A 23,208-nucleotide genomic window follows, 5' to 3' on the forward strand; every position below is an offset into this window, starting at 1 on the left:
GATGGCATGTCTCTTTATTTTTAAATTACACATTCCTTATCTGCAGCATGTTTTCTCATTTCCCTTCTCCAGCCTTACAACTTCTTTTAATAGCTGGATTTCATCCCACCACTATATATCTAGTCCTTAAAGATGCTGTTGTTGTCTGGAAGACTATTTCAATCCTCCTGGGTTACAAATATCTATTGACTTTGTCATTAACTGAAATAATTTCAGACTTGGGGATTTTGTGCTTACATCTGCCTAATTTTAGTTTATCCTGTTCTTGCTGCAGTCATCCTGCATCTTATATTCTTTGTTTTCCTTTCTCACAAAACTGATCTCAGACAATCCTTCATAAGTTTTTAGCCTGATTTTAGTTCAGCCTAATGTTTGCCTTTGCACTGTTTGGTGTCCCAGACAGTTGTCTCTTGTCAGCTTTTTCTGAGATTCTTGTAGGCAATTTATTTCTAACCTTTCTTCTCTATCCAGATTTTCCCTCCCACCTTTCTTCACCTTGCTTATGATGCAGACTTCTTGGTTTGAAAATCTCCCCTGTAAGAAGTATTAAGTTTCTCTCCTTTTCACTCCCTGAGCTCTTTGGCCCTCAGGAAGTCAGTTTACCAATTATTTGTCATTCCGAACATGAATGCCAGACATTGTTTCTGTTTCTTCCTTTTTATTTAGCTTATATTAAAGCAACTTTAGAGTTTGTTTTTTACAGCTGTTTTTTTGCTACTGTTTTAGTCACTTCTTACCAGCACCATCCCTGTGTTTCAAGACTTTCTGTTCTCATTGCCCAGGCAATTTGCATTGATCTAAGAATTATTCCAGTGGTTTCTATGTCTACTGTGCTGGCTGGATCCTTTCTGCTGCCTGGTAGATTATTTAGCGAGGTTTTCTTGTTGTTCTGTTCTCTGCTGTCCTTTAATCTACAGTTGTACTTGTTTGTGATTGTCCTTGTGCTGAATGAAAGAGAGGCACGCCTTAATTTCTGAAGTGATGTTGACACCTCAAGGAAGGGTCACACATCATTGACTGGAGGGGTTTTAGGACTGGCCACAGGATTTGGTTGCCCAGAGCAGCTGTGGCTACCCCGGGATCCCTGGAAGCATCCAAGGCCAGTTTGGACGAGGCTTGGAGCATCCTGGGATAGTGGAAAGTGCCCCTGACCATGGCACTGGATGATCTGTAAGGTTCCTTCCAACCCAAACCTTCCCCTGTTGAGACACAGGGACCTCTTGAGCTCATTTTTGGCTGAGGCTGTGAACAGCTGAGGGGGGAGTATTGGCTGTAAATCGATGCTGTCTCTGTTGGCTCCCAGGGCAGTGCTCTTGCTTGACCAGTCAAGGACTGCAATGTGCAATTCTTCAGTGCTTACCCCAGAACCACAGAATAGTTCAGGTCAGAAAAAACCTTTAAGATCCTTGACCCAGCAGTGCCAAGTCCACCATCAACCCGTGCCCCAAGTGACACATCCACGTGCCTTTTAAATATTCCCAAGTGCTTCTTCCAGTGCTTGACCATCCCTCCAGAGAAGAAATTTTTCTCTGATTATCCCACCAGGCTGAGTCCGGAGGACATCTCGGCCGCAAAGAAACTTCCGAACTCCCCTAATTACAACTCTCCGGCGCTCTCGTCGTGTTTGAAGCCAGAGGCCGAGCGGTTGTTTGAACCCACACGGGTGCGTTCGCAGGGTGCCTTTGCTGCTGCCGTGCTTTGGAGCAGGGCAGCGCTGCCCGTGCCCGGGGCACCCCCGGGAGCGCCCGCGGCCGCCGCCGGTCCAACACCGCCCCCTTCGGGCCCGGAGCCGCGAGCAGCGGGGGGACAGCCCCGGTAACGGGGGGACAGACAGCCCCGGTAACGGGGGGACAGACAGCCCCGGTAACGGGGGGACAGACAGCCCCGGTAACGGGGGGACAGACAGCCCCGGTAACGGGGGGACAGACAGCCCCGGTAACGGGGGGACAGACAGCACCGGTAACGGGGGGACAGCACCGGCAATGGGGGGACAGACAGCACCGGTAACGGGGGGACAGCCCCGGTAATGGGGGGACAGACAGCCCCGGTAACGGGGGGACAGCCCCGGCAATGGGGGGACAGACAGCCCCGGTAACGGGGGGACAGACAGCACCGGTAACGGGGGGACAGACAGCGCCGGCAGCAATGGGGGGGACAGCACCGGTAGTGGTGGGATGACACCCATAACGAGGGGGTAGCACTGGTAATGGGGGGATGACACCCATAACGGGGGGACAGCAGCAGCAGCAGCACAGGGCCGGGAGGGAGCTCGGCTGCTGTCGCTGCAATCCTCGCTGCAGGCTGGGTCACTGGCCACAGCCTGCCCGGTGCGCTGCTGGCCCCACAGGTGCCCAGTCCGGGTGGTCATTGCTTTCCTTTTCCTGTGCGGATTCCAGCTCAGGTGACCGATCCAGACCGATCTGATCCCTAGTCAGGGCCTTGGGTTCCCCCCCAGCCCTTAGGGCAGCCATGCATTTTGGGTGTAGAAGTTACCTGTGGACAGCAATTCTCAGAATTGCGCTCGGAATTGTCTCCCTGCCCATGCCTAAGCCCTGGGAGTGCCCGGGTGCCGCTCGGTGCTCAGCAGTGAACTCCCGAAAGTAAAGTGAATAAGGATGGCAATTACTATTTGCAGCTGTAGGTGCCCGTGAGCTGCTCGTAGCACCGCCCCATCAAGCGGCAGGGCTCGGGGGCCTACCTCCTCCTTGGCTCCAGCAGAGGGTCGCTCCCTCCATCCCATCCCCGCGCCGCTCCCGGCCCCAATCCCACCCCCAATCCCAGCCCTCCGTTTAACGCCAGCCCCTGCGCTGCCTCGCCATCCCCGCTGGAAGCAGGGCAGGAGCAGCGAACCTGCCTGCGCCAAGCGATGCTGCGCTCCAGCCGCGGGGCGCCGTGCGTGCGCTCAGCCGGGCTTCAGTAGGCACCCAGCACCCCGAAACCTGCCCTCCCCGGGGGAGGGGGCAGCGGGGCCGGCTGTGCGCGGGCGCAGCCGGCGCTGGGCTCGGGGGGCACCTCCCGCCCGCCCCGCGGCCCTCCCCGGCCGAGCAGCACCGCGGCTCCGGCTGCCGGGGCCGCGCCCAGCCACCCATGCGGGGGATACCGGCGGGGAGGCAGCGGCTCCGCGGTAGCGGGGAGGGCAGGTGAACTCCGAGAAAGGATGACCGGCGTCGCCGCGATCGTCTTTTTCCTGCAGCTCTTGCTCAGGGCGGACGGACAGGTTTTCCCAGGTGAGTGATGCTCGCCCGGCCGGTGCTCCGCTCCTCCATCCGCGGGCGGCTCTCCCGGCAGCCCGAACTCCTCGCCTCGTCCGTGCCTCCGGCCCCGCGGGGAGCTGCCGCTGCCATCCGGGGAGCGCCAGGGGATGGACACTCCTCGGAAGGCGCTGGCCAGCGGCAGCGAGCAGCCCCGGGCCCCGCCGGTTCCGACAGCTCCGGGGATGCCGGGGGCTCTGCCCGGCCGAGCGGGGCTCCGCGGGGAGGGGGGGCAGAGCCGGGGCTGGGGGCCGGGGGGGGCTCGCTCCTGCCAAAGTTGCGTGTTACGAGAGGTGACGGCATCGCCTTTATTCCGGATTCGCGATACGTGAGGCGTTTTTTGGTGGTGAGGAGCGTTTGCGAGCCCGAGGCAGGAGTTGGCTCCTGCGGGCTGTGCGGCTCGGGGGGAGCCGCTGCCTTTCCCCTCCGGCCAGGGAAAGGGCTCTGGGCTTGCTCTGGGAAGTTTAGGGGCAGCTGTTTCACCACTTGCATGCCACAGCTCCAGGAACTTTCTCGGGGGGCTCAGCCACTCGGACCGGCTCCTTCCCAATTGTCGCTTTCTCCGTCGCTGATGTGAAGGAGTACTTTGCTCCCTGGCATGTGTACAGTAATAGTAGTCGGCTATTTTCCCACTCCTACGAGTTCCTTAAGGCATAGTTTGAATTACTTGAAGATGACAGGTGCTTATAGAGCTGGCTTTCCCCTCTCGCGCTATTATGTCGGTAATCCAAAGCTACACGGGTCTTGTATGTTGTAATACATCAATTTTCTCCTGGTTCTTGCAATACATTAATTTTCTCACTGCAGTTTGTGCTCATGCTAAAAAAACAAGCAGTTATAGCTTCAACTTAGGGGAAAAAAGTATTTTAAAACTACCTGTATAAGACGAGTAAAATTTCCCTGTGTTATGTCGCTTAACATGGGGATGTATCTCATTGCTTGTGACTCGGGCATGCCGGGGCCACGAAACTAACTTGAGTTCATCACCAACACAAGGAGGTTTTTGAGGCAGCTCGAATCACTCTGTCTCGCCGTTTTAAAGCAGCAGCAGCGTGTTGGAGATGCTGAGCACCGTGCACACCTTCCCCCGAGCCCTCGGCTGCAGGCTGGGCTCAGGGACCGGGCTGCCCGGGGAGGGCCGGACAGAGCCTCGCCGGAGGAGGTGTTGTCATCAACCCAGCTCGCTTTGACACCACCGGGATCTTGTTTACATTGCTAGGCAACTGCACAAAGCACAGATTTATTAGAGACAATCTAACCTAGTTAAATAACTGCTTCCTTGGGTAAGCAATATGTGGAGCTATTTATTTCCCCCCCTTTTTCTCTGCCTCCCAACTGTTTTCGTGCTCTTGACACTTGTCACATCAATTGAGATTAGATCCTGGGCTTTTGATGAATCATTTAGCCAGATGCTTGGAAAGAAGAGTGTTCTGTGAAAATAGCAAAGTTTTAAGGGGGCAGAAGGCACTTTGTATTTGAGGGATATAATGTAATATGAGCTAAATGCATGAAAATGTAACATATCTTAATTATTTTTTAGGAAAGCAGTGAAATATTTTAATTATCAGTTCAGTGGAAATAGTAACTATGGGGTTTTTTTCCTTCTCCCTCCTATTTGAGTGTGCATCCTACCAACCCAAAGCAAAAGGCACTGATTTTAATAACTTTTGTGAGCTGTTTGTAGCACTGAAATTAGGAGAAAGTTTTCTACTCTTAATATAAATATCTGCTGTGGAGTGTATCGGTTTGGACTGTGTCCCTATAGCTGATTTTTTTTTTTTCAAATGGTAAAAAGCAAAGTTTTGTAGGTGCACTTTGTCCCTGAAAATTCGGTGAAGTTTGGAGTGGCTCCAGTCAATGCCGTCGGTGTCTTTCTGCATCTTCCATCAGGTGGTGCTCTCTCCACAACTTTTAGCATGCAAATACCTCCCGTCTCTGACAATTTTTCAAAACCTACTGCGTTTATACAGCAGCCTTTTGTTAAACATCCCGAAAAATACTATGCAAGTTGTTGGCTAGGGTTTTTTTTTTAAATTTTTAAGTGATAGCTGGAGTAGGAAATAAGAAAGGCACAAGTCGAGACGAAATGTAGTCGGTTCCTACCGGATTTGCGCAGCTGCTGCTGCTGCTTTGTGTTATCCCCAAAGTAAAATTAGGAATACTACAAAGAGACAGCAGAATGCTCATGGCTTCTCCCTGGAATACCTCGTTTCATCCTGAGGGAGCTGGCTAACTCTCATTTCTTTATGTAATTTCTCTATCGCTCTATTTATAACTCTTCTCCCCAGCAATTACTTCCCCTTCCCTGCAGTCTCTGTATTTATTTGTAACTCAACATATGCTTTTCGAGGTTCTAAACTTTTTGACAGCCCTAGGGTCAGCTGATGATTTAAATGCCTTACTTTTCCACGCAAGGCACACCAGGTAATGATAGTGGTCCCCAGTTCTTGCAGGATTTTGGAACCGAAGGAGCATCACTTACAGGGAACTTCTCCTGAAAGTCCCTGTGGGGTTTTTCTCCCACCAAAACATGTGGAGTATTCCTGCAGTTGCCGCACACTTTACTGTTGTCTGTTTTGTGAGGATTTTTAGCACAACAGGGGGATAAATAAAGAGATTAAAGTAATTTGCAGCTGTGAGAAAGTATCCTGGGGGGGAAAGTAGGACAGAGGGTTTGCATGGGGGTTGTTGACTTGAACACCAGATTATTTAACATTTCTTTATCTTCTGATGGCGGTGCTTGATTTAATTTTTGCCCCTATCCTGGTCCTTTTTTGCTGGCAGAGTTCGAGGGCTCGGATGTGTAGCTGCTGCCACATCGCCAAGTTACGGCAGCTGAGAGTTCATTTACTCGGGGATTGTCCAGGGAGGAGAGAAGATGAAAAGGGAGCAAACCGCAAGGAAATTTTTTGGGGGAAGCTTTAATTCAGTAGGAGTTCATTTGCTCAGGGTTTGCTGTCAGTAAATTGGCGGTGAAAAACGGGTCCTTCTGAGCGAGCTGCTCTGTGTGGCAGTTGTTAACAATGCAGCCATTTAACTCAATAATCACTTTTCTCTCCCTCTGGGGAGCTGTTAGCGCCACAATTCCACTTTATTTTTATCCCCGGCTGGCTCGATTTGTTTTCTAATACATAAACAATTAATCCTAAGAAGGTGATGTTGTGAAACTGCCTCTTTTGACAGCGGCAACGAAAGGTCACAGTGTGTATAAAGGCGTTTGTGAATCTCTGAGGGATAATCCTTCTCTCTTACAAATGCAGAGCCCTTTTTAACCATCCCCCCTCCCGCGAGTCCCTGAGCTCTGCTTCTCTTGTTTAATTGTACTTTTAAAGTCTGTTATGCTCTGCTTGCAGGCCCACGTGCTCTAGTTTTCATTAAGATTATGGGAATGATTTGGGGCACTTACTGTAGAATATTAAAGTATATTTTTTTTTCAGAAGGCACCATCATCTGTTGCCATGGAAACCCGAATAGTAGTAAAGATGTAGGTCTGAGGCTTTGAACCTCGAAAGCCATGGACAAGGGTTGTTTCTTATAGGAACAATTACTTTTGTATATGAAATCCAGTTAAGTGGAGAGAAGAAAGGGAAATAAATTGATCTGTTCAGCATTGCTCTGACAATCCTCTTGAATAACATTCAGCACAGAAGGATCAGTGTCTGATTCTCTGTGTGTGTGTGGTGTGGGTTTTTTAAAGCTCATTATTTATCACAATAGTTGTTTTATGCCTGTGTTAATTTTCATTGTGATTTTATAAGTGAGGTGCAGGAATGTATTGGCAGGTATTGTTCTTTGCTTGAATGGAAAGTGCTGAATGTACAATGGAGAGGTGTGCAGAGGAATGTAAATATTTTGGCAATGGGCAAATCTGAGACAGATTTAACGTGTCCCTAGCTAAAAAAAGAAAAAATAAAAATACCAGATGTTGTCTGAAATCCACCTACCAAAATGGGATTGTGTACATGGGTTTGCTCACTGATGAGAGCGATAATTCTGTTTTACCACAGAAATCCTGCAGCCTGGTTGACATCCCCACAAACTCTTACGGTGTTTGGGTGACGAGCAGCAGGATGTGTGTGTGCATTGCTATATAAAGCCCTCTGTCTTTCTAGAGAGACGTTCCTTAATTTTTTATGGAAACTGCTGCAGTCTGTTTCCTTGGTGTCGTGTAATGCACAGATTAAATATGTAGCTGAGCTTCCAAAATACGCTTGTAGGAACATTCATAGATAAGAATTGCATGTATTTGAAATAGCAGCAGCGTGCAGGGGTCACCTGCTGCTGTGAACAAGTTGTAGCCCAGGTCTCCATCTGTGATTCAGGAAACCTTCTGTGCCTCCCATTGCCTCGGTGGCAGAGGGCTCCACTCCCCTGAGGAAGGGCTCGTGGGTTGATATTCCTTGGCTCTGTGTTCATATTCTTGATAAGAAGATGGTATATGGCTCTTATGGTATTTCTGGAACGTTTTATGGAGCAGCATTACTTGGCTCATTTAAGCCAATGTATTTGGCCTGGAGTCACTTTTTTTTATACCACTCACAGTTCCTAGTTCTCTTATTTTTCTTTCTTTGGCTGGTGCTCTTCCCTGTTTGTGCTGGATGTTATTGCTTGGATTGTACCTTCATTTAGATGGTCTCTGCTTTTTTTTGAGACATCCTTACCTACCTCTTACCTTACCACCTTCCTGGCCTGGTGCTGTCCCTTACTTCTGAGTGCCATTCCAGGCAAAGCCAGAGAGGAGGAGCAGGCACACAAAGGTGGTGGGTGATGATGGCATCAGTGAGGGCTTCTCACAGCCTGGTCCTTTCTGTGCACTTTCCATTACTTAACAAAAACAGGTTCATTATTGTGAGCCCTAAAGATCATACATCTTCATGGTAAAGGAGACAATTACTGTGTCTTAACTGGACCATGCATCATTTAATCAGTCCTGCTTGTTTTTTAATACCAAATAAATACATCCCATCTATCACTGCAGTTCAGAGATGTCCAATACTTTGTAAACTGGATGACAGGGCATTGCATGCTCCAGAGGAAAATGCTGATAAGAAAGAAATTTCAGCTAAGGAGAACAAGGACCTCTGGAGAAAGAAGGCTGTTAAAGTGTTGTTTAATGCCCCAGTTAAAGATGATGTAATTCTGGGGTGTCCTGGTAAAACAGGACAAGAAACCCCAGGAAGAAAGAACCTACTTAGTGCTTGGTCTTGTTTTCTTTTGAGTAGTGCTTGTAAATCAATCCAAGGCCAGTTGCTTGATTTCTTTTCTCCAGCTGAATCCCCCTGGGACTGCAGCCTTGGGAATTCAAATGGACTTGGTGAATTCTGCTGCCGCTTGAAGTGGTGCAGCTCGTGTAGCTGAAGAATGATTGAGCTGCTTATGAATTTTGGGAGGATGGGACCTGGCTCTTGTTCCTTGATATTTTTGAGTTAATCTCTCAGGAAGGCTGTGGGGTTTGACAGCTGATGATGTTGTGTGGGCACAGATCAGTGCTGCAGCCTGAGCAACCTCCGGTTGCGCAAAGCTCTTTGTTCAGCCATGCTGTTCCCGTGGTGCTGGAAGTGCTCAAAGTGTCCCATATCTCATGTTTTTGTAGCCGAAACGGCTTCAGATCTGGCTTTACAGAGGAAACAGAGTTTATCACTTTTTTTTTCCACATACATCCTTGTCAATCTCAGCTTCGTTCCCGGTAGTGACTGTGTTGAATCACTGGGAAGCTGCTCCTGGCTGTGAATTCAGCTGTAGAGTGAAGGAGGGCTGCTCTGCTCTTGTCCTCTGCAATGCTGTAAAGAACAACAAAATCAAGAGTATTACCACTTCAGGCAGAGTTTACCCATTTTTATGTTGAGGATCAATCCTTCCCTCTTTGAATTTGAAGGCAGCATCATTACCTGTGTGAGCAGAAGTGGGGTTTCGTGCTCTGCTGGGGATATTATTGGAATATTGTGCTTTGACTTCAGCACTGCTGAATTTATTGCTGCTACCTTAATCTGAACATGTGTGAGTCTTCCTTCCCTTAGTACTGACTCAAAGGTCAGCTCTCAATAGCAGAGGGGAGAAAAGAAATCCTAAAGAGGCAAATATACCAACTCTGTGAAGTGGGCTTTCAGGATGGCCTTTTTAATGGCAGTGTGGAGTAGGGGATGGTGCCACGTGGTTTTGTTTATTTGAGAAGATTATGATGATTTGTAGGAGTGAAAAGCGTGTGTGATTGTGACCAACTAGTAGAAGTAGGGCACAAATCAGGGGAGGAAGAAGGGAATTAAAGCAATCTGACTGCTTTGTAATGGGCCTTTCTTCCTTTAAAAATGTTTACTGGAAGTGCTGCAGCATTTGCTGGATAAGCAGAAGAGCGTTTCTGTCAGCGAGATGGGAAGCTGCTGAGCTTGATGGTTTGTTTCTCCAGGAAAGGGATTTGCTGTCAACATGTACCCACTTAGATGTGGGCAGCCCAAATCCCATTCTGCATTTCGAGGTGGGAATTCAGTGCTCTAATGGGAACAGTTGTTGCTGGAAGTGTAAAGTGCAGCGTGTTTCTACCACAGTCAGGCATTTCTCAGGGAAATATTTCATGGTGTTGATGTTTCTGTGGAGGTTTGTGGCTGAGAGGTAAATTTAAAAGCCCCAACCTGCTAATCCAAGAGGCTGTGTCCATCTAACTCCACAGGGCTGCTTTGGGTTGGTACCAAGCAGTTTCACTAAGTTGTTCTTTAGAAAAGCACCAAGATGAACAATAATGAGCCATTTCTGGTGTTTTCCATTCACATCCACCTGTTTAAAAGAGGTGTATCTCTCTAGAAAGTCTGCTCTGTGCTTTCTCTGGCCTTTAGCTTGGGTGTATTTGTCGAGTGGCTGAGCAGAAGTGCTCGTTGCCTTCTCATTGTTACCTTCTCACTCCGGACTCGAGAGGCAATTGCTGGTTTTGCAATGGTACCAACTCTTCTCTCCTAATGAGCCTCTTTAATAGAAACTCCCTTTTCCCTCTTAATTGTTTATTAAACCTGAAGGGATGGCTTTGTGGTGTGGTTAACTTTGGAACACTTGAAGAGCCAACTGCTTAAATGCTTTAGAGGCACAAATTACTGGGTTTTTTATACCCTGAAGAATGTTTTCTTTGCAGTTGTTTAAGGGAGAAACAGAAACAGCAGCAGAAACATGAGCAGTACCACAGTCAAGCAGGAAGGGTGGCAGCTGACAGGATCCTGGTGTTTGGGAGGGGATTAGTGATGGAGAGAGTGATGGGAAGGAGAATATGGTAAATTTACAGCAGTAGGAAGAGAGCAGGTATGAAGAGAAATGGGAAAGGGGATTTTGCCAAACAGAGGCAGTGAGGAAGCAGACATAAAATGAAGCTCTGAAGTGGGCTGCTGGATGCTCTCAGGTTGGGAGGGTGGCTGGCACTTACACAAACTCTCTTTCTTTAAACTAAATGTCCACCAGAGTCATTGTGAGATAGCTCATGGCTGCAATTTTTTCTCCTTAGGCTGAAACATGGGATACAACACCTAGTTCTTTAATTTCACAGTGCTTGAACATCTCCCTTCACAAACCAAACCCATATGAATATTTTGAATTTACCAGCAGCCCTTTCTAGGTTTGCTAGAAAAGCATATATTTATCTGTTATATTTTCCAGTTGCTAATATTTTAAGAGCCTTAACCATGCCAGCAGCAGTTCTCCCTGTTGCTCCTCCAGCTCAGCTGGTATTTCATAGCTCTGCTCATGTGTTCACACGACAGTTGCACCCTGTTTGTTTCAGTAATGGAAAAGAATAAGCATGTGAAAGGAAAAGCCTGTTCTGTTTACACTCTGCAGAACACTGCTGCCCGTATCAGAGTGGCTGATCAGGATGTTCTGGGTACCTCGGTGCATCCCTGGGCCTGGCTCAGAGCCTGTGCCAGGCAGCCCAGATGTGCCTCAATTTGTGCAGCAGCCAATCCTAATTAAACATCCAGGAGCTGTCACCCACCCAAAACCAGTCACTCATCTCTGCTCCTTCCCCTCAAAGGACTGGCTCGGAGCCTTTCACTGTGCAGACAGATTTTTTTGTGTTGTGTAGCTGGCTCTGGCTGCACAGGGCACAGTCACCTGGTTGTCAGGAAAATTAATTCACAAACACCAGAGGTTTATGTCAAGAAGGAGACAGAGGAGTCCTTTTACTTTTTTCAAATAACAGGAGAGGCCATGGGGCATTCCTCTGTGGTCTCTTGATTTTTGGAGGTCACAGACTCCTTTTTATCTCAATTTCCCAGCATCATGTCCCTCTCTCTTTCCCCATTGACTGAGGTACTTGAGAGGTACAGACTTCCTGGAACGCCTGATACCTAACATTCCCCTCTAATGTATAACCCTCCCTCTCAATTTTCAATTCTTATAGAATTTATGTTGTTTCCTCAGTGTCTCTTTCATCTTTCAATGTCCAATCTCATTTACCTGCAAACCTATTTTGTTTGTAAAGGCAAATATCTTTTTTCCATTCATCAATCAGTGGAATCCATCCCATTGCTTCTTTTATCTCTCAGTGCTGGTTTTATCTGCCAGCAGACCCCCGGCTTGTTGGTAAAGACAAACCCATCATTGCTCTCATGCTGGATTTGACTTTGAGATGGGTGGCTCGCAGCTCCTGGGGTCTGGCTGCTGTGCCAGCACTGACTCATTCCCTCTCTGGAAGGTTCCCCAGGCTCTGCTGCTCTCCTGCCTGGCGAGGCAGGTGAAGAGAGCCAGGGCTGCCTGCCAGCATCCCCTGATTTCATGGCACTCCCTGCCTGCCTTCAGTGCTCGCTGGGGATGCTGCACTGCACCCACAGCTTCATTTTGGGAAGGGGGGAATTTATTCATTTGTATAAATTAAATCCAGACCCACTTGAAGTTCTCCCCAAATACAATCTGAATAATTTTTGCTTTGTTTTTGTTGAAAAAGAGTTGCCCTTTATAAATGTGCTCTTTATAAACCAGGCACTTCCCTGCAGCTCTTGAGGTTCAAACACTCCAGCCTGAATCAGGGAGAATCAATCCACGTGATCTAGTAAAAAATAATAGGATTAAAAAAGAATTCTTGTTTTAAAAGGGATTTTTACTATGCAAATGTTGGTCAGAACATTTCCCCAGCTTCCTGAATAAATTTTTTGTTGGCGATAGGGTTTCCTACGCAAAGAGTAAATATTTTTATGATTAAAACATGGGAGATGGTGTATGTACTAACAGCTATCAGCACGTGGTAGGAATGATCAGAGAAGTGGAAAGCTTGGAAATAAACACAGTGTCTCTGTTGGCACAGGGATAACCCTGGAGACTGCCAAGGCCAGAGCCTGCAAAAATAAGAAAGTATAATTAATTGTCCTTAAATGAACTTACCAAGCAAAAATAACCCTTTTAAAGTAAACACTCAACTTTGCATCTTTTATTATAAAGCTTTTCCATGTGGCAGAGCTTTCCATGTTCTATAATATATTTATTGAGATTTCTGTGCATATTTATTGTAAAAAGAAATTAACATACAGAATACAGCTGCACTGGACCTCTGCTTTACCCTTGCACTTTGATTTTCTAGTAAAAATACAAAAATATTTCTGATAATGGCTGGGAAATAATGTTTTGGGATGTTACTTGGTGTTTTCTGGAGTTCACTTGGCCTTGATGGTCACTTGATTCTATATGAATCACTTCTGGGTTTTGGTGTGGGCTTTTTGATGGTGTTTTCTTTTTTTTCTGGTTGTTTGGATTTTTTAAGAGGTTTTTCTTCCATGTTAATGAGCTGCTCCTGCTAACAGAATGCTCAATAAATGAGCGTTTCAGTGAAAGAGATACTGAATTTCCTTGTGTCCTTTAGTGTAATTCCCAGTGGTCACTGACTTCAGGGTGACTTGCAGGTATTTAAAACATGAAAAAACAGCAGCATTAACAGTGCACAAACCCCAGATTTGTACCATCCTGCTTGTCAGGTGTAATTCATGCTAGAATTACTGGAGAGAATACACGAGAATGTTTGGATTACCCAGAGAGCTCCTCCTCATGCAGGGGGTGGCAGAAGGATCCCTCATCAGATTCAGACTTCAGATGCAATTTCCATTAAAGTTGATAAAATTTAGAAGTAATTCCTTTATAAGTTTTTGTTTAGTGATGGTAAATTTTCCAGTTTTCAGTTCTTAAAAAAATAAATGTCAGAGTTGAGAATCTCGAGCAGAAATTTAACAGAACTCCTGAGTAGCATTGCAGTGTAAATCCAGAGTGAAGGTGTATACATAGTGACTTTTGAGTGGAGCAGAGAAATCTGGGGGTGATTAATGCTGTGATTTTTGAGAGGACTGACTGGCAATTGATGGAATATTTCATCAAACTGAACGTGGGTTTGAAAAGCAGCAAGTGCACTAAGGGCAGAATATGCCACCTGCTGTATTTGTATTTTAAAAAGTATATGTCAGGATGTTTTTTCTGCCTGGAATATTCCTCCTGAACATCCTCTTATTTCCAGGAGTGACAAATTAACATATTGAGAGTACACACAAGTGACAGCAATTTCTCCTCTTTTGAACAAAGATTTACAGTATCTAAATCCATTTAATTTCTTGATCTCTAACTGAGAGTGGAGCTGTGAAGGGGAGAGTAACTCAGAGGGAAGGAAGGGGAATAAGGGAGAAATACTTAATGTACAGTGAAAGGAAAAGAATGCGATAAAAACAAGGAAACAATTACTTTGTTAAAGTAGAAATCTTACTGCAGATCCATGGGGCTGTGGAATTGTGTCCCAGAGGAAATGGTGGAAACCCTGTTGTCTGAGTCACTTTAATTTAGACAGGACAAAAAAAATTGAACAACCCACTGCAGGCTTTTTTCCCCCTCTAAATTTCTGACTTCATTATAGTGCTGTTAAAGAGGAAAAAGGAGGAATAGTGAGGAAAAAGGAGGAATAGTGAGGAAAAAAAAAAAAAAGTGATGATGCTGTATTTAGCATAACACATACTAATGCTTCTCTGCTGCTTTTTAATTAATCTGATTATTTGTTAAATATCAACAGCACCATGGTGAAGGCAAGATTGTATCATGTGCTCCTCCAAATCCCCCTCACCCCTAAATGTGCATTCAGACCTTATCAAACCTGGGGAAATAGTGAGTGTGGGATTAAAAACCCAACCAACAGAGCACACCACAAACAAACAAACAACCCCACAAAAAAATCTCCAAAACCCCCAAGCAAACAGAAAACCGGCCCAAACAAAACAACAAAACCCAATTAGAAGTGCAATATATGATTTGTAGGTGCTAAAGCAGCACATAATGTTCCAGCCAGGGAGAGGAGGAGTGTTAAGCATGTGCTGCTTTATTTCTGTACCAGAATTCCTGAGTGGGTGAGTTGGTGGAGAGCTGTGGCAGGGGAGCATCAGCTCTCACCCTGGGGGCTGAGGTGATGCCCCAAAAAGGGATTTAGGTGTCACATCACACCTGCAATCCCTGCTGCTGTGTTTGATGTGTGAGTGGGGGCTGCAGAACCCCTGAAAATCCCTGAGCTGCCGGTGGGGAAGGTGGTGGGGACGTGGGTTAATCCTTAACCTTGGAGCACCTGAAAGGCCAGGGCTGAGCCCAGAGCTCCGAGCTGGGCTGGTGTGTCTGAAGGCATCTGGTGAAGGCCCAGAAATTCTATAGCTGTGGAGAAACCTGAGAGGAAATTAATAATTCTCTCTGTGGAGCTCAGTTTGCATAGTGTGCAGTAAATAATGCATGGGTCCACGGAGCTTACAGTAAAAATAAAACAAAATATTGAGTAGCTGCCCCTCCAGTCAGGGCCATCCATCTTTTGCATAAACAGCTAAAGGTCCCGTGGCAGAAGTGTGTGATCAGGTGATTTTTTTTTTTTTTTTCAGTCAAACTTGCAAGAGGATTGGCACAGGGTTTTTTGGATAACCTTCTATTAGGGCACTAACACCCTTGAGAAAGCTTGATTATTTATTGATGTTAATATTATTCTTTTCTTTGTGGTGGGGAAACCCATCATCTGAGTGCTCAGGAATTTGTGGGCTTCTCTTTTTGGCTGCAGGAATTTACAGGGGGGGCTTTGCTGCTCTGTAACTCTGCAACATCCTCATCTTTTTTTATATCACCCCAGAACTGATAGAGCAGGGCTATGAGCAGAGGTTTGGGGATTTAGGTAAAGTGCTTTTCCAGTCTAAACAATTGTATGGTTCTATGTTGAGAAAGAAGCTCATGACAAGACACAAAAATTTAAGGGAAGTGTGCTGGAATTAATAGATTTATTTGCTATTTGCTGTCATAGGTTTCGATTCCGCTGGCACCTAACTCATGCAGGAAGGTGAAGCTGTCACTTCTCAGGCTCTGTCTGTGTCAGGATGGTCACTTAATTAATTAAGTTAATTGTTCAGAACTAGATGGCACTGGAAACTTTTCTTTTATGAGAATTGAGGAGAAAATAGGAGCCTGGAAACTTGACCTGTATTTTATTGGTAGTTCACATCCATAGAGCTGTGAAGTGACCATGAAGGGCTGCCAGGAATTTTATTGTGGTTTAGACTTGCAAGGAGGCAGTTGGGCTGAAATGAATTGGGATTTGAGCCTTTATGGCTTTGTTTAAATTTATATTTGCTACGTGGTGCACTCAAACTTCTTGCTTGAATCAAAATCAGCATCATGTACACAATTAAGGTCACCCTGTGCTTTGCCAGCCTTGACTGGAGTAGAAGAAAGCAGGGTGGGGAAACCAGTGCTGTTGCAATTAAATGGAATCATTTGAATCCCATTAAAGAAGAAAAGGAGGAGAGAAAACACTGTTATTTATCAGCCAACTTGTGGGAATTAATGTCTTCTGAAAATTAGCTTCAATCTTAGTTTTTTGCTATTGTTCTCAGCGTTGTTATTACCTCAGAGTTAAAGAGAACAAATTATAATGAGTTTTTCCCAAACTTTCCTTTTTCTTTATGCCCCTAGGCTTCCAATCCATTTTCCTTACTCTGCTCTCTGCTTTTGCAGGGCATTTAGTGGCTGTTCATTCCTGCTGTGTTCCTGCAATGCCCATCCATGTTAAATGATATTCTAGGAATTTCCAGTGGCACAGCAGCAGGCGTTTGCCTGTGTGCTCGTTGTATGTGCCCAGTACATCTGCAGATCAGTTCCTGTTCTGAGGCTCTCAGGGTGATTTAGGGTTATTTAGGAAACCTCTAGATTTTTCACTGTGACAACGCTGTTAAGAGAAGTAAAAAGGTAAAAAATAGCAGTGGTTAAAAATGTTTTAGCATATTTTTCTTGGTGTTTGGTCTTGATTTTGGCTTTCCTGCACTTGTTTGATGGAGGGAAGGCAGGAGGATGGAGGCTCATGCCAAACTGTTGGTACCAGGAGGGAAGCCCTGCTAAAGGGGATCTTCCTGTGCTTTGCTTTTCTCCCTGGGCTCATCCCACCCAGCCACGAGTGCTTCACCTCAGGCCTGCCAGAGGCTGCTGGAGAATTCTGTAGAGAATGCCCACCAAGGACGTTGAACTCTCTGGAGTCCATCAGGAGCAGGGCAGTGACTGTCCCCCTGTGCTGAGACCCCAGCTCGGATCCTGTGCCCACTTCTGGGGGCTCAGGACAAAGGCACCGAGGGGCTGGAGCGTATTCAAGGTGGGAACGGAACTGGGGAAGGTTCTGGAGCCCCAGGAGGGGCTGAGGGAGCTGGAAAGGGTCTCAGCCTGGAGAAAAGGAGGCTCAGGGGGCCCTTGTGGCTCTGCACAATCCCTGCCAGGAGGGGACAGCCGGGGCAGGGTGAGGCTCAGCTCCCAGGGAACAGCGACAGGAGGAGAGGGAATGGCCTCAAGGTGTCCCAGGTCAGGTTTAGATTGAGATTAGGGAAAGTTTCTCCACTGCAAGGCTTGTCCAGCTCTGGCACAGCTGCCCAGGGCAGTGGTGGAGCCACCATCCCTGGGGGAAATGAAAAGGTGTGGATGTGGCACTTGAGAACGTGGTGGTTTAGAGGTGGCTTGGTCAGTGCTGGGTTAACAGCCTGACTCCATGGTTTTAGAGGTGTTTTCCAGCCTGAAAAATTCCATGATTCAGTGTTGGGGAGAAGCTTGTGGCAAGTTGCAAAAATCTGGGAGAAGCATGGTGGGATTAAGAATTTGATTTTTGCAAATTTGCAATTTTCTGTTTGTCACGGAGAGGGATTCTGCTGGCATCTAATTCTTGCAGGAAGACAGGGTGGGGACTTAGTTAATTGTTCAGAAATAGATGGAACTTGGAATTTTTCTTTTATGGGAACTCAGTACAAAATAAAAGCCTGGAAGCTTAAACTGCAGTTTACTGGCAGTACATGTCCTTAGGACACAGTAATAAAATAGTGCAAAGTAATGGAAGGAATTGCATCTCCAAGCTAAATATTTATGTATGGATTGACCTTGGCTCTTTCTACTCCCTTCCTTGCCCTTTAATATTTTAAAGAGGAAGTAAATACCAATGAAAAATTATTTGTTGTATTGAATACTGTCCCCATGGATACCTCTCATCAGATGATAACTTTGATTCCAAAGATATTAGGGGGGAGGAAAATGTTTATGTTGCTGTTTTACAGCAAGGCAAATAGAGTACAAGAACATTAACTGTAATATATGAGTAATTGCACAAGGAAATGATTTAAAGAAAATGTATTTAAAGATGAGCATGAATCAAGGTTCCCCTCCCCCAGCCCCTGATGATACTCCACTGTTAATTAATTCTTTCAGACTTAAGGATATTGCAGCTCTCTGCTCCTGGTTTACCAGGAAAATCAAAGTACTCTGACTCACCACACTTGTATTTGGTAATCCCACAGGTGAGAATGAAATCTTATCTATTTTAGCTAACTTGAGCTTTCCTTGGGACAAAGCAGCCCTTTGAATGTTGCACTGAAATCACTGGGTTTGTGAGAGGTGTTCACAGCACTCTCCACACTCACAGGAATTCCTGCACTGTGGGATGCTCCATCAGGGAGCAGGTGGATCTTTGGCTCTGTGTTTCCATCAGGGATTTGGAGGATCAGGTTCTCTGCTCCAAACTCTGTCCCCATCTTGTCTGATAGCCTTGAGCAAGTGCATTTTTCCATGTCTCACTCAAGTCTATTGTAAGGAGCATCCTGGTTTCTTTCCCATCTCCCAGGAGTTTGGAGGTGCTTGATGAACACTCCTGGTGCTTGAAGATCTCCTGATGAAAGCTGACGTGGGGATGTGTGTTTTCAGGCTGGCTCCTATTTCTCAGTAGTATCAAATGATAACTTCTCAAGAAGGTTTGTTTAGATCTTGGCTGTCATCCAGGAACATGTGTTCAATAAAATCAGTGGAGCTACTTCTTGTTCACTTTCCAAAAACCTCATGAGCACTGAGTGGAGCCAGTTCTTTTTTGGAGGGAGAGATCATAGAATCATGGAATGGTTTGGGTTGGAAGGGACCTGAAAGAGCTCATTCCACCCCTCCATGGCAGGGACACCTTCACTATCCCAGGCTGCTCCAAGTCCCATCCAACCTGGCCTTGGGCACTGCCAGGGATCCAGGGGCAGCCACAGCTGCTCTGGACAATCTCCTTTATTCCTTCTCACGGACATGGATAATCCACATTGTTATAGATACATTTTATGTTATTGGCTTTTCACAAATATTAAGATGAATGTTATGTGTATAAGAATGAGAAATTTTGTTGTATTAATATAGTTTTCTTTATTTCTGTTATTTATAAAATTTAGAAATAGTAGTATAATACATATGTTAGGTTATGGCATAGTATTTAAATAAAAACTGTCTTTGTTTGTATAACCCAAAGACTGAGAAAAAAATAGCTAGAGAACTCCTGCATTTGTAAACTATCTTATCCAGATGAAGACAGCAGTGACCAGAGCTCTGGGAGAGGAATTTATTGCATTTCTGCTATCAGGGAATGTGAAACCCGGTGGAGCCAAGCAGATTGATCTATTGGGAAGGGGGCAAGAGAAAACTAAACAGAAGAACACCAAAGATCCTAAGAAGAATGTATGAATATGTATGAGAATTTATGGATATGTAGTAGGATTCTGTTTTTAAGGGACAATCCTTTGTTAGTAAGGTGTGCTCTCTTGGCTGAATGCAGAGACACCCGGCCGGATCTGTATACTTTACTTTATTTTTCTCTCCTAATTGTTTTTTTATTAAACTTTTAAATTCTATAAAAATTACGTGAACCTCGTTTTTCACACACATGACCCCTCCTGAGGCTTTCCCAGCTCTCCCTGTGGGTCAGGTGCTCCAATCCCTTCATTACCGTTGCCTTTTGCTGGATTTGCACCAGGACATCCATGTCTGTCATGTAATACTTGTGTCTGTGTGTCTGTTTTAATCCTCTCTGCATGGATCAACCCTCATACAAAACCTGTTTATACTGTCACGTTTTTCTCTGTGTGTATTTTACACATATATGTATATTTTAGGATTTATTTGGAGGTAGCTGATGCGCAGGGCAGGTTTTCCCGGGTGATTCTTGCTTGATTAAATTTCAGTGTGTGCTTCCTCAAATATTTGGCTTTGCTGAATAAATTGGTGTATTATGCTCATCCTGATTTACTGTCTCAGTGCTGTCCACTCAGTACAGAAAGATAATAATCAGAGTGCCAGTAGCTGTTATATTTTCATTTAAGGGAAAACATACTAATTCTTTTTTTGAGACAATATACAAGGGGAGAGATTTATTTTTTTGTGGCACACTGACTTGTCTAGAACTTTTTTTTTTTACCAGAAGCTGAGTTGTTTTTTTTTTTAAAGACTTCTTGAGCAATTTATTTGGCTCTTTTTGAGAGCTGAAAATGCTTCTAGTACTTGGCCTCATTAAAGTGTGGAGGTATCCTCTCTGTGGCTTGGACACTAGGACTGAACCTAGCTTAGAAGCAAGCTTGAAGTGTGTTTTAAATTTGTGAATTATATAAAAAAAAGTCAGTTTTGTCTCCTGTGGTGTGTTGGGTAGGCTGGGGCTGTTTGTGGTTTAACTCACTGAACACATTTATAGGGAGTGGTGCTACCAAGTGTAGTGCTGCATATTTGACACCTCCAAAAATCCCTTTTTCTGCCAGCACTCTCTATGCAACTTATTTTTGCATTTGAACACATCTTAATATAGCAGAGCAATCTTTGTAGGAGAAAGAGGATTTTTGTTTTTCATTGATGGAGCTGCAGTGGAGAGAGCTCTCAGTGGAGGCAGATTCCTGCTGTGTTGAGGGTAAGGGCTGTGTGCCCAAACCATCCTGCTTTGTCTGGGTTTGCTCCTGTGGCTCCACTGACACCTCCAGCTCCCATTTCAGTGCTGCTGTCTGTCTGCTTGGAGCAGTCTTGTTAAATTGAATGATTTTTGAAATATCCCCCTGCCTGCCTGCAGTAGTGTGTGAACTGCAAGCACTGCAAGTATTCCTGGGAGCAGGTTGGAGAGTATTTTAAATGTGTGCATTAAACACAGGGTAAGAGAGAGCTGCTGTGCTCTGAACTCCCCCTGTTCTGGCGAGGAAAGACATGGGAATTCATCTGGGCTTGGACATGTCCACAAGCCCAGCAGCATGCTTGGTGTAGCTCTCATCTTGCCTGTGTCTGAAGGAACTCCTAAACTTTTTTTAGCAGACGGAAAGGATGGTTTAGGACGAGACTTTCCTGTCTGAGCTGATTGCTGAGGCTGTGCAGGCTCCTCTGGCTGCAGGGAGCCTTTGGTTGATGTTGGAGGCTCCCAACCAGACAGGGTCAGCCTCAGCCGTGTCTGTAGCTGTGCAAATGGGGGTAAAAATAACTTATTTACCTCTTTTGCAGCAGTGTTAGCAAGGCAGGAAGAAAATGTGGCAGTTTTCACCTTATTCTTGCAGCATTACTTACTTTTTTTGGGGAAACTTTCAAGTTTTTTATTACATGATGTAGGAATTGAAATGGAGTATTTTACTGGTGAGTGAAATAGGAATCAATACCCCAACACTTGTTGAGGAGCAATCTTTAGCACAGAAAATCTGCTTCAGTTCAGAACAAAACATTACTTTGGAATGAACAATTAAAATCTATTGATTTTTAACTCGGAGGTATTAAAGTAAGGAAGTTTAGTGTCAGCTGCTAAATTGCTTTCTTTTAGCACTGTTTTCTCATCCAGATAAAGCCTTGCATGTAGAGCTGACTGCTTTTTTCCGTTCCCCCTGGCACTTTCCTCCAAACTTCTTTCCACATCTGTGCTGAGGATCAGCACAGGCTGAAAATTGTCAGAACTCCCGATGGGTGTAGAAATATTTCTGAATTGGGTTGTAAAAGAAGTGCTTTAGTGAAACCTCTGCCGGCTTTGGGAACCAGGTGAATTTTGGCAGGATGTTTTGTCAGGTTTCCCTGCTCCCTGTGCTTCCCATCCCTGCCCTGTGTATTTTGTACTGGGGGAAAAGTGCAAAGTTGTGAATTTACCCCAAATCAAATGTTGAGTCAGATGATTCTCTTGGGGTTTTTCTATGAGTTGAAGGATGCCAATCTGCACAAAATCTCTCCACACAAGCTGGTGATTCTTAGCAAAGCTGAGAATAACCCCCTTGTTCCCACAGAGCCATGTGGCAAATACTTTATTTCAAAAAAAGAAATTATATGAACAAATTTGGGGTTTTGGGGATGATTTTATCCTCCCCCTCCCCTCATTTTTTCAGATTTAAAACTCAAAATAATGTAGCTGCTTGTAATTCAAACAGCCTGCTCTGCACTTTTGTATTTGACTCTAAATGTTGCAGATTTTGATGTCTTCATTTTGCAGTCCTAAAAGCTCAAGAGTATGTATTTATATCCACTTGCACATATATTCTTATGCAGGAGGACAGAGGTTTCAGGGGGGTCTTGAAGACAGTTCCATTCCAACAAAACTGGAAAGTTGATTACTGATCCCATGAATAAATGTGATTTTGTTTGAATGTCTCTGCTGTTAATAATTAAAGGTAAATTACAGTGTTTTAAAAAAAAGTTTGTGGAAAGATTATAATTTGCATATATGGGCCAAAGTCTTTTCAGGTATGATAATTTCCAGTGCAGCAAGAAGGATGCTTAAGAAAAGGCTTGGGGAGGAGATGAATTTTCAGATTTGAAAAGAAAAAAAACTGGGTTTCTGATGTATCTGACTTTCACTGATGCTGCTCACAGATAAAATATAAGCAGCAGAATTTTGCCTGTGACTTCAGCTGTGTAGAGGAGACATTAAAGCCTCCTTTGAATTTACGTGAAGGTTTGTGCATTAACGACTGAGCAGCTGTGCTCAAGGATCTGCTTCAAAGCCCACATGTGGAAAAGTTCCTGGTCACTCCTTGGAGCTGACCCACGGCCGTCTCCTCCCTCCAGCTTTGTTGGACCAGATGACTCTGAGGGTTTTTAAGCCATTTTTCTTCCTGTGAGTGTGGCACCTCTGTTTGTAGGCCTCTGGCAGGATTATTTCCCACACCCCAGCTGGTTCCCCTGGAGGAGGGGAAGGGCTCAGCCCAAGCCCAGCAGGGACAGGGACCTTGTTCTGCTCTGATTGCTGATCCTCCTGCTCCGTCAATATTTGGTGCTTCTCATCTGTTGGAATATTGCCCTTCTCAGGAAAGCAAACATTTGCTCTTCCCTCCTTTCAATATTGGGCTCTGAGAGAAAGGTGGTGATTACTGCTTCATACCAGGGGTCTAAAAGCATCTGAGTGCTGCCGGTTTGTTTTTCTTAAATGCCAACTTGTTTTTCTGCTTGGATTGCTGAAAATAATGTGTGTATGTGTGTAGCTGTTCTGTAACATGTGCAGATGGAGGCCCTGACTAACTGTGAGGTTTGGGGAGTAGCTTGGCCCTGAATTAGGAGGATTAATCACATGTAGGAAGTTATTCCTGCATTTCCATTTTTGCCAAATGTAAAGCTTTGGCACATGCAGTATCGTATTTGGGCTGATGTCCAAAAATAAAAAATGGTCAATAATGACTGCCAGTTACCCTGGCAAGGAACCAATTATCCTGTTGTGTTTGCATCC

At 45.3% G+C, this 23,208-nt stretch overlaps 1 protein-coding gene across 7 annotated transcripts in view; it reads left to right on the forward strand.

The window, feature by feature from the left end:
• Positions 1–3,035: 3,035 nt before the first annotated feature.
• PTPRT (protein tyrosine phosphatase receptor type T) overlaps positions 3,036–23,208 on the forward strand; it is a 436,478-nt gene continuing 416,305 nt past the window's right edge. For all 7 annotated transcript variants that reach the window (XM_088064391.1, XM_088064395.1, XM_088064397.1 and 4 more), the window contains exon 1: positions 3,036–3,227. In XM_088064391.1, the coding sequence (XP_087920517.1) occupies positions 3,158–3,227 (70 nt within the window). In that variant the 5' untranslated portion in view covers positions 3,036–3,157. The remainder of the gene's footprint in view (positions 3,228–23,208) is intronic.

Source organism: Pseudopodoces humilis, chromosome 19 (genome assembly GCF_049639895.1).
Source record: "Pseudopodoces humilis isolate 2021_Gansu_Grassland_sample_001 chromosome 19, ASM4963989v1, whole genome shotgun sequence".
In the NCBI taxonomy this organism is placed as follows: Eukaryota; Metazoa; Chordata; class Aves; order Passeriformes; family Paridae; genus Pseudopodoces; species Pseudopodoces humilis.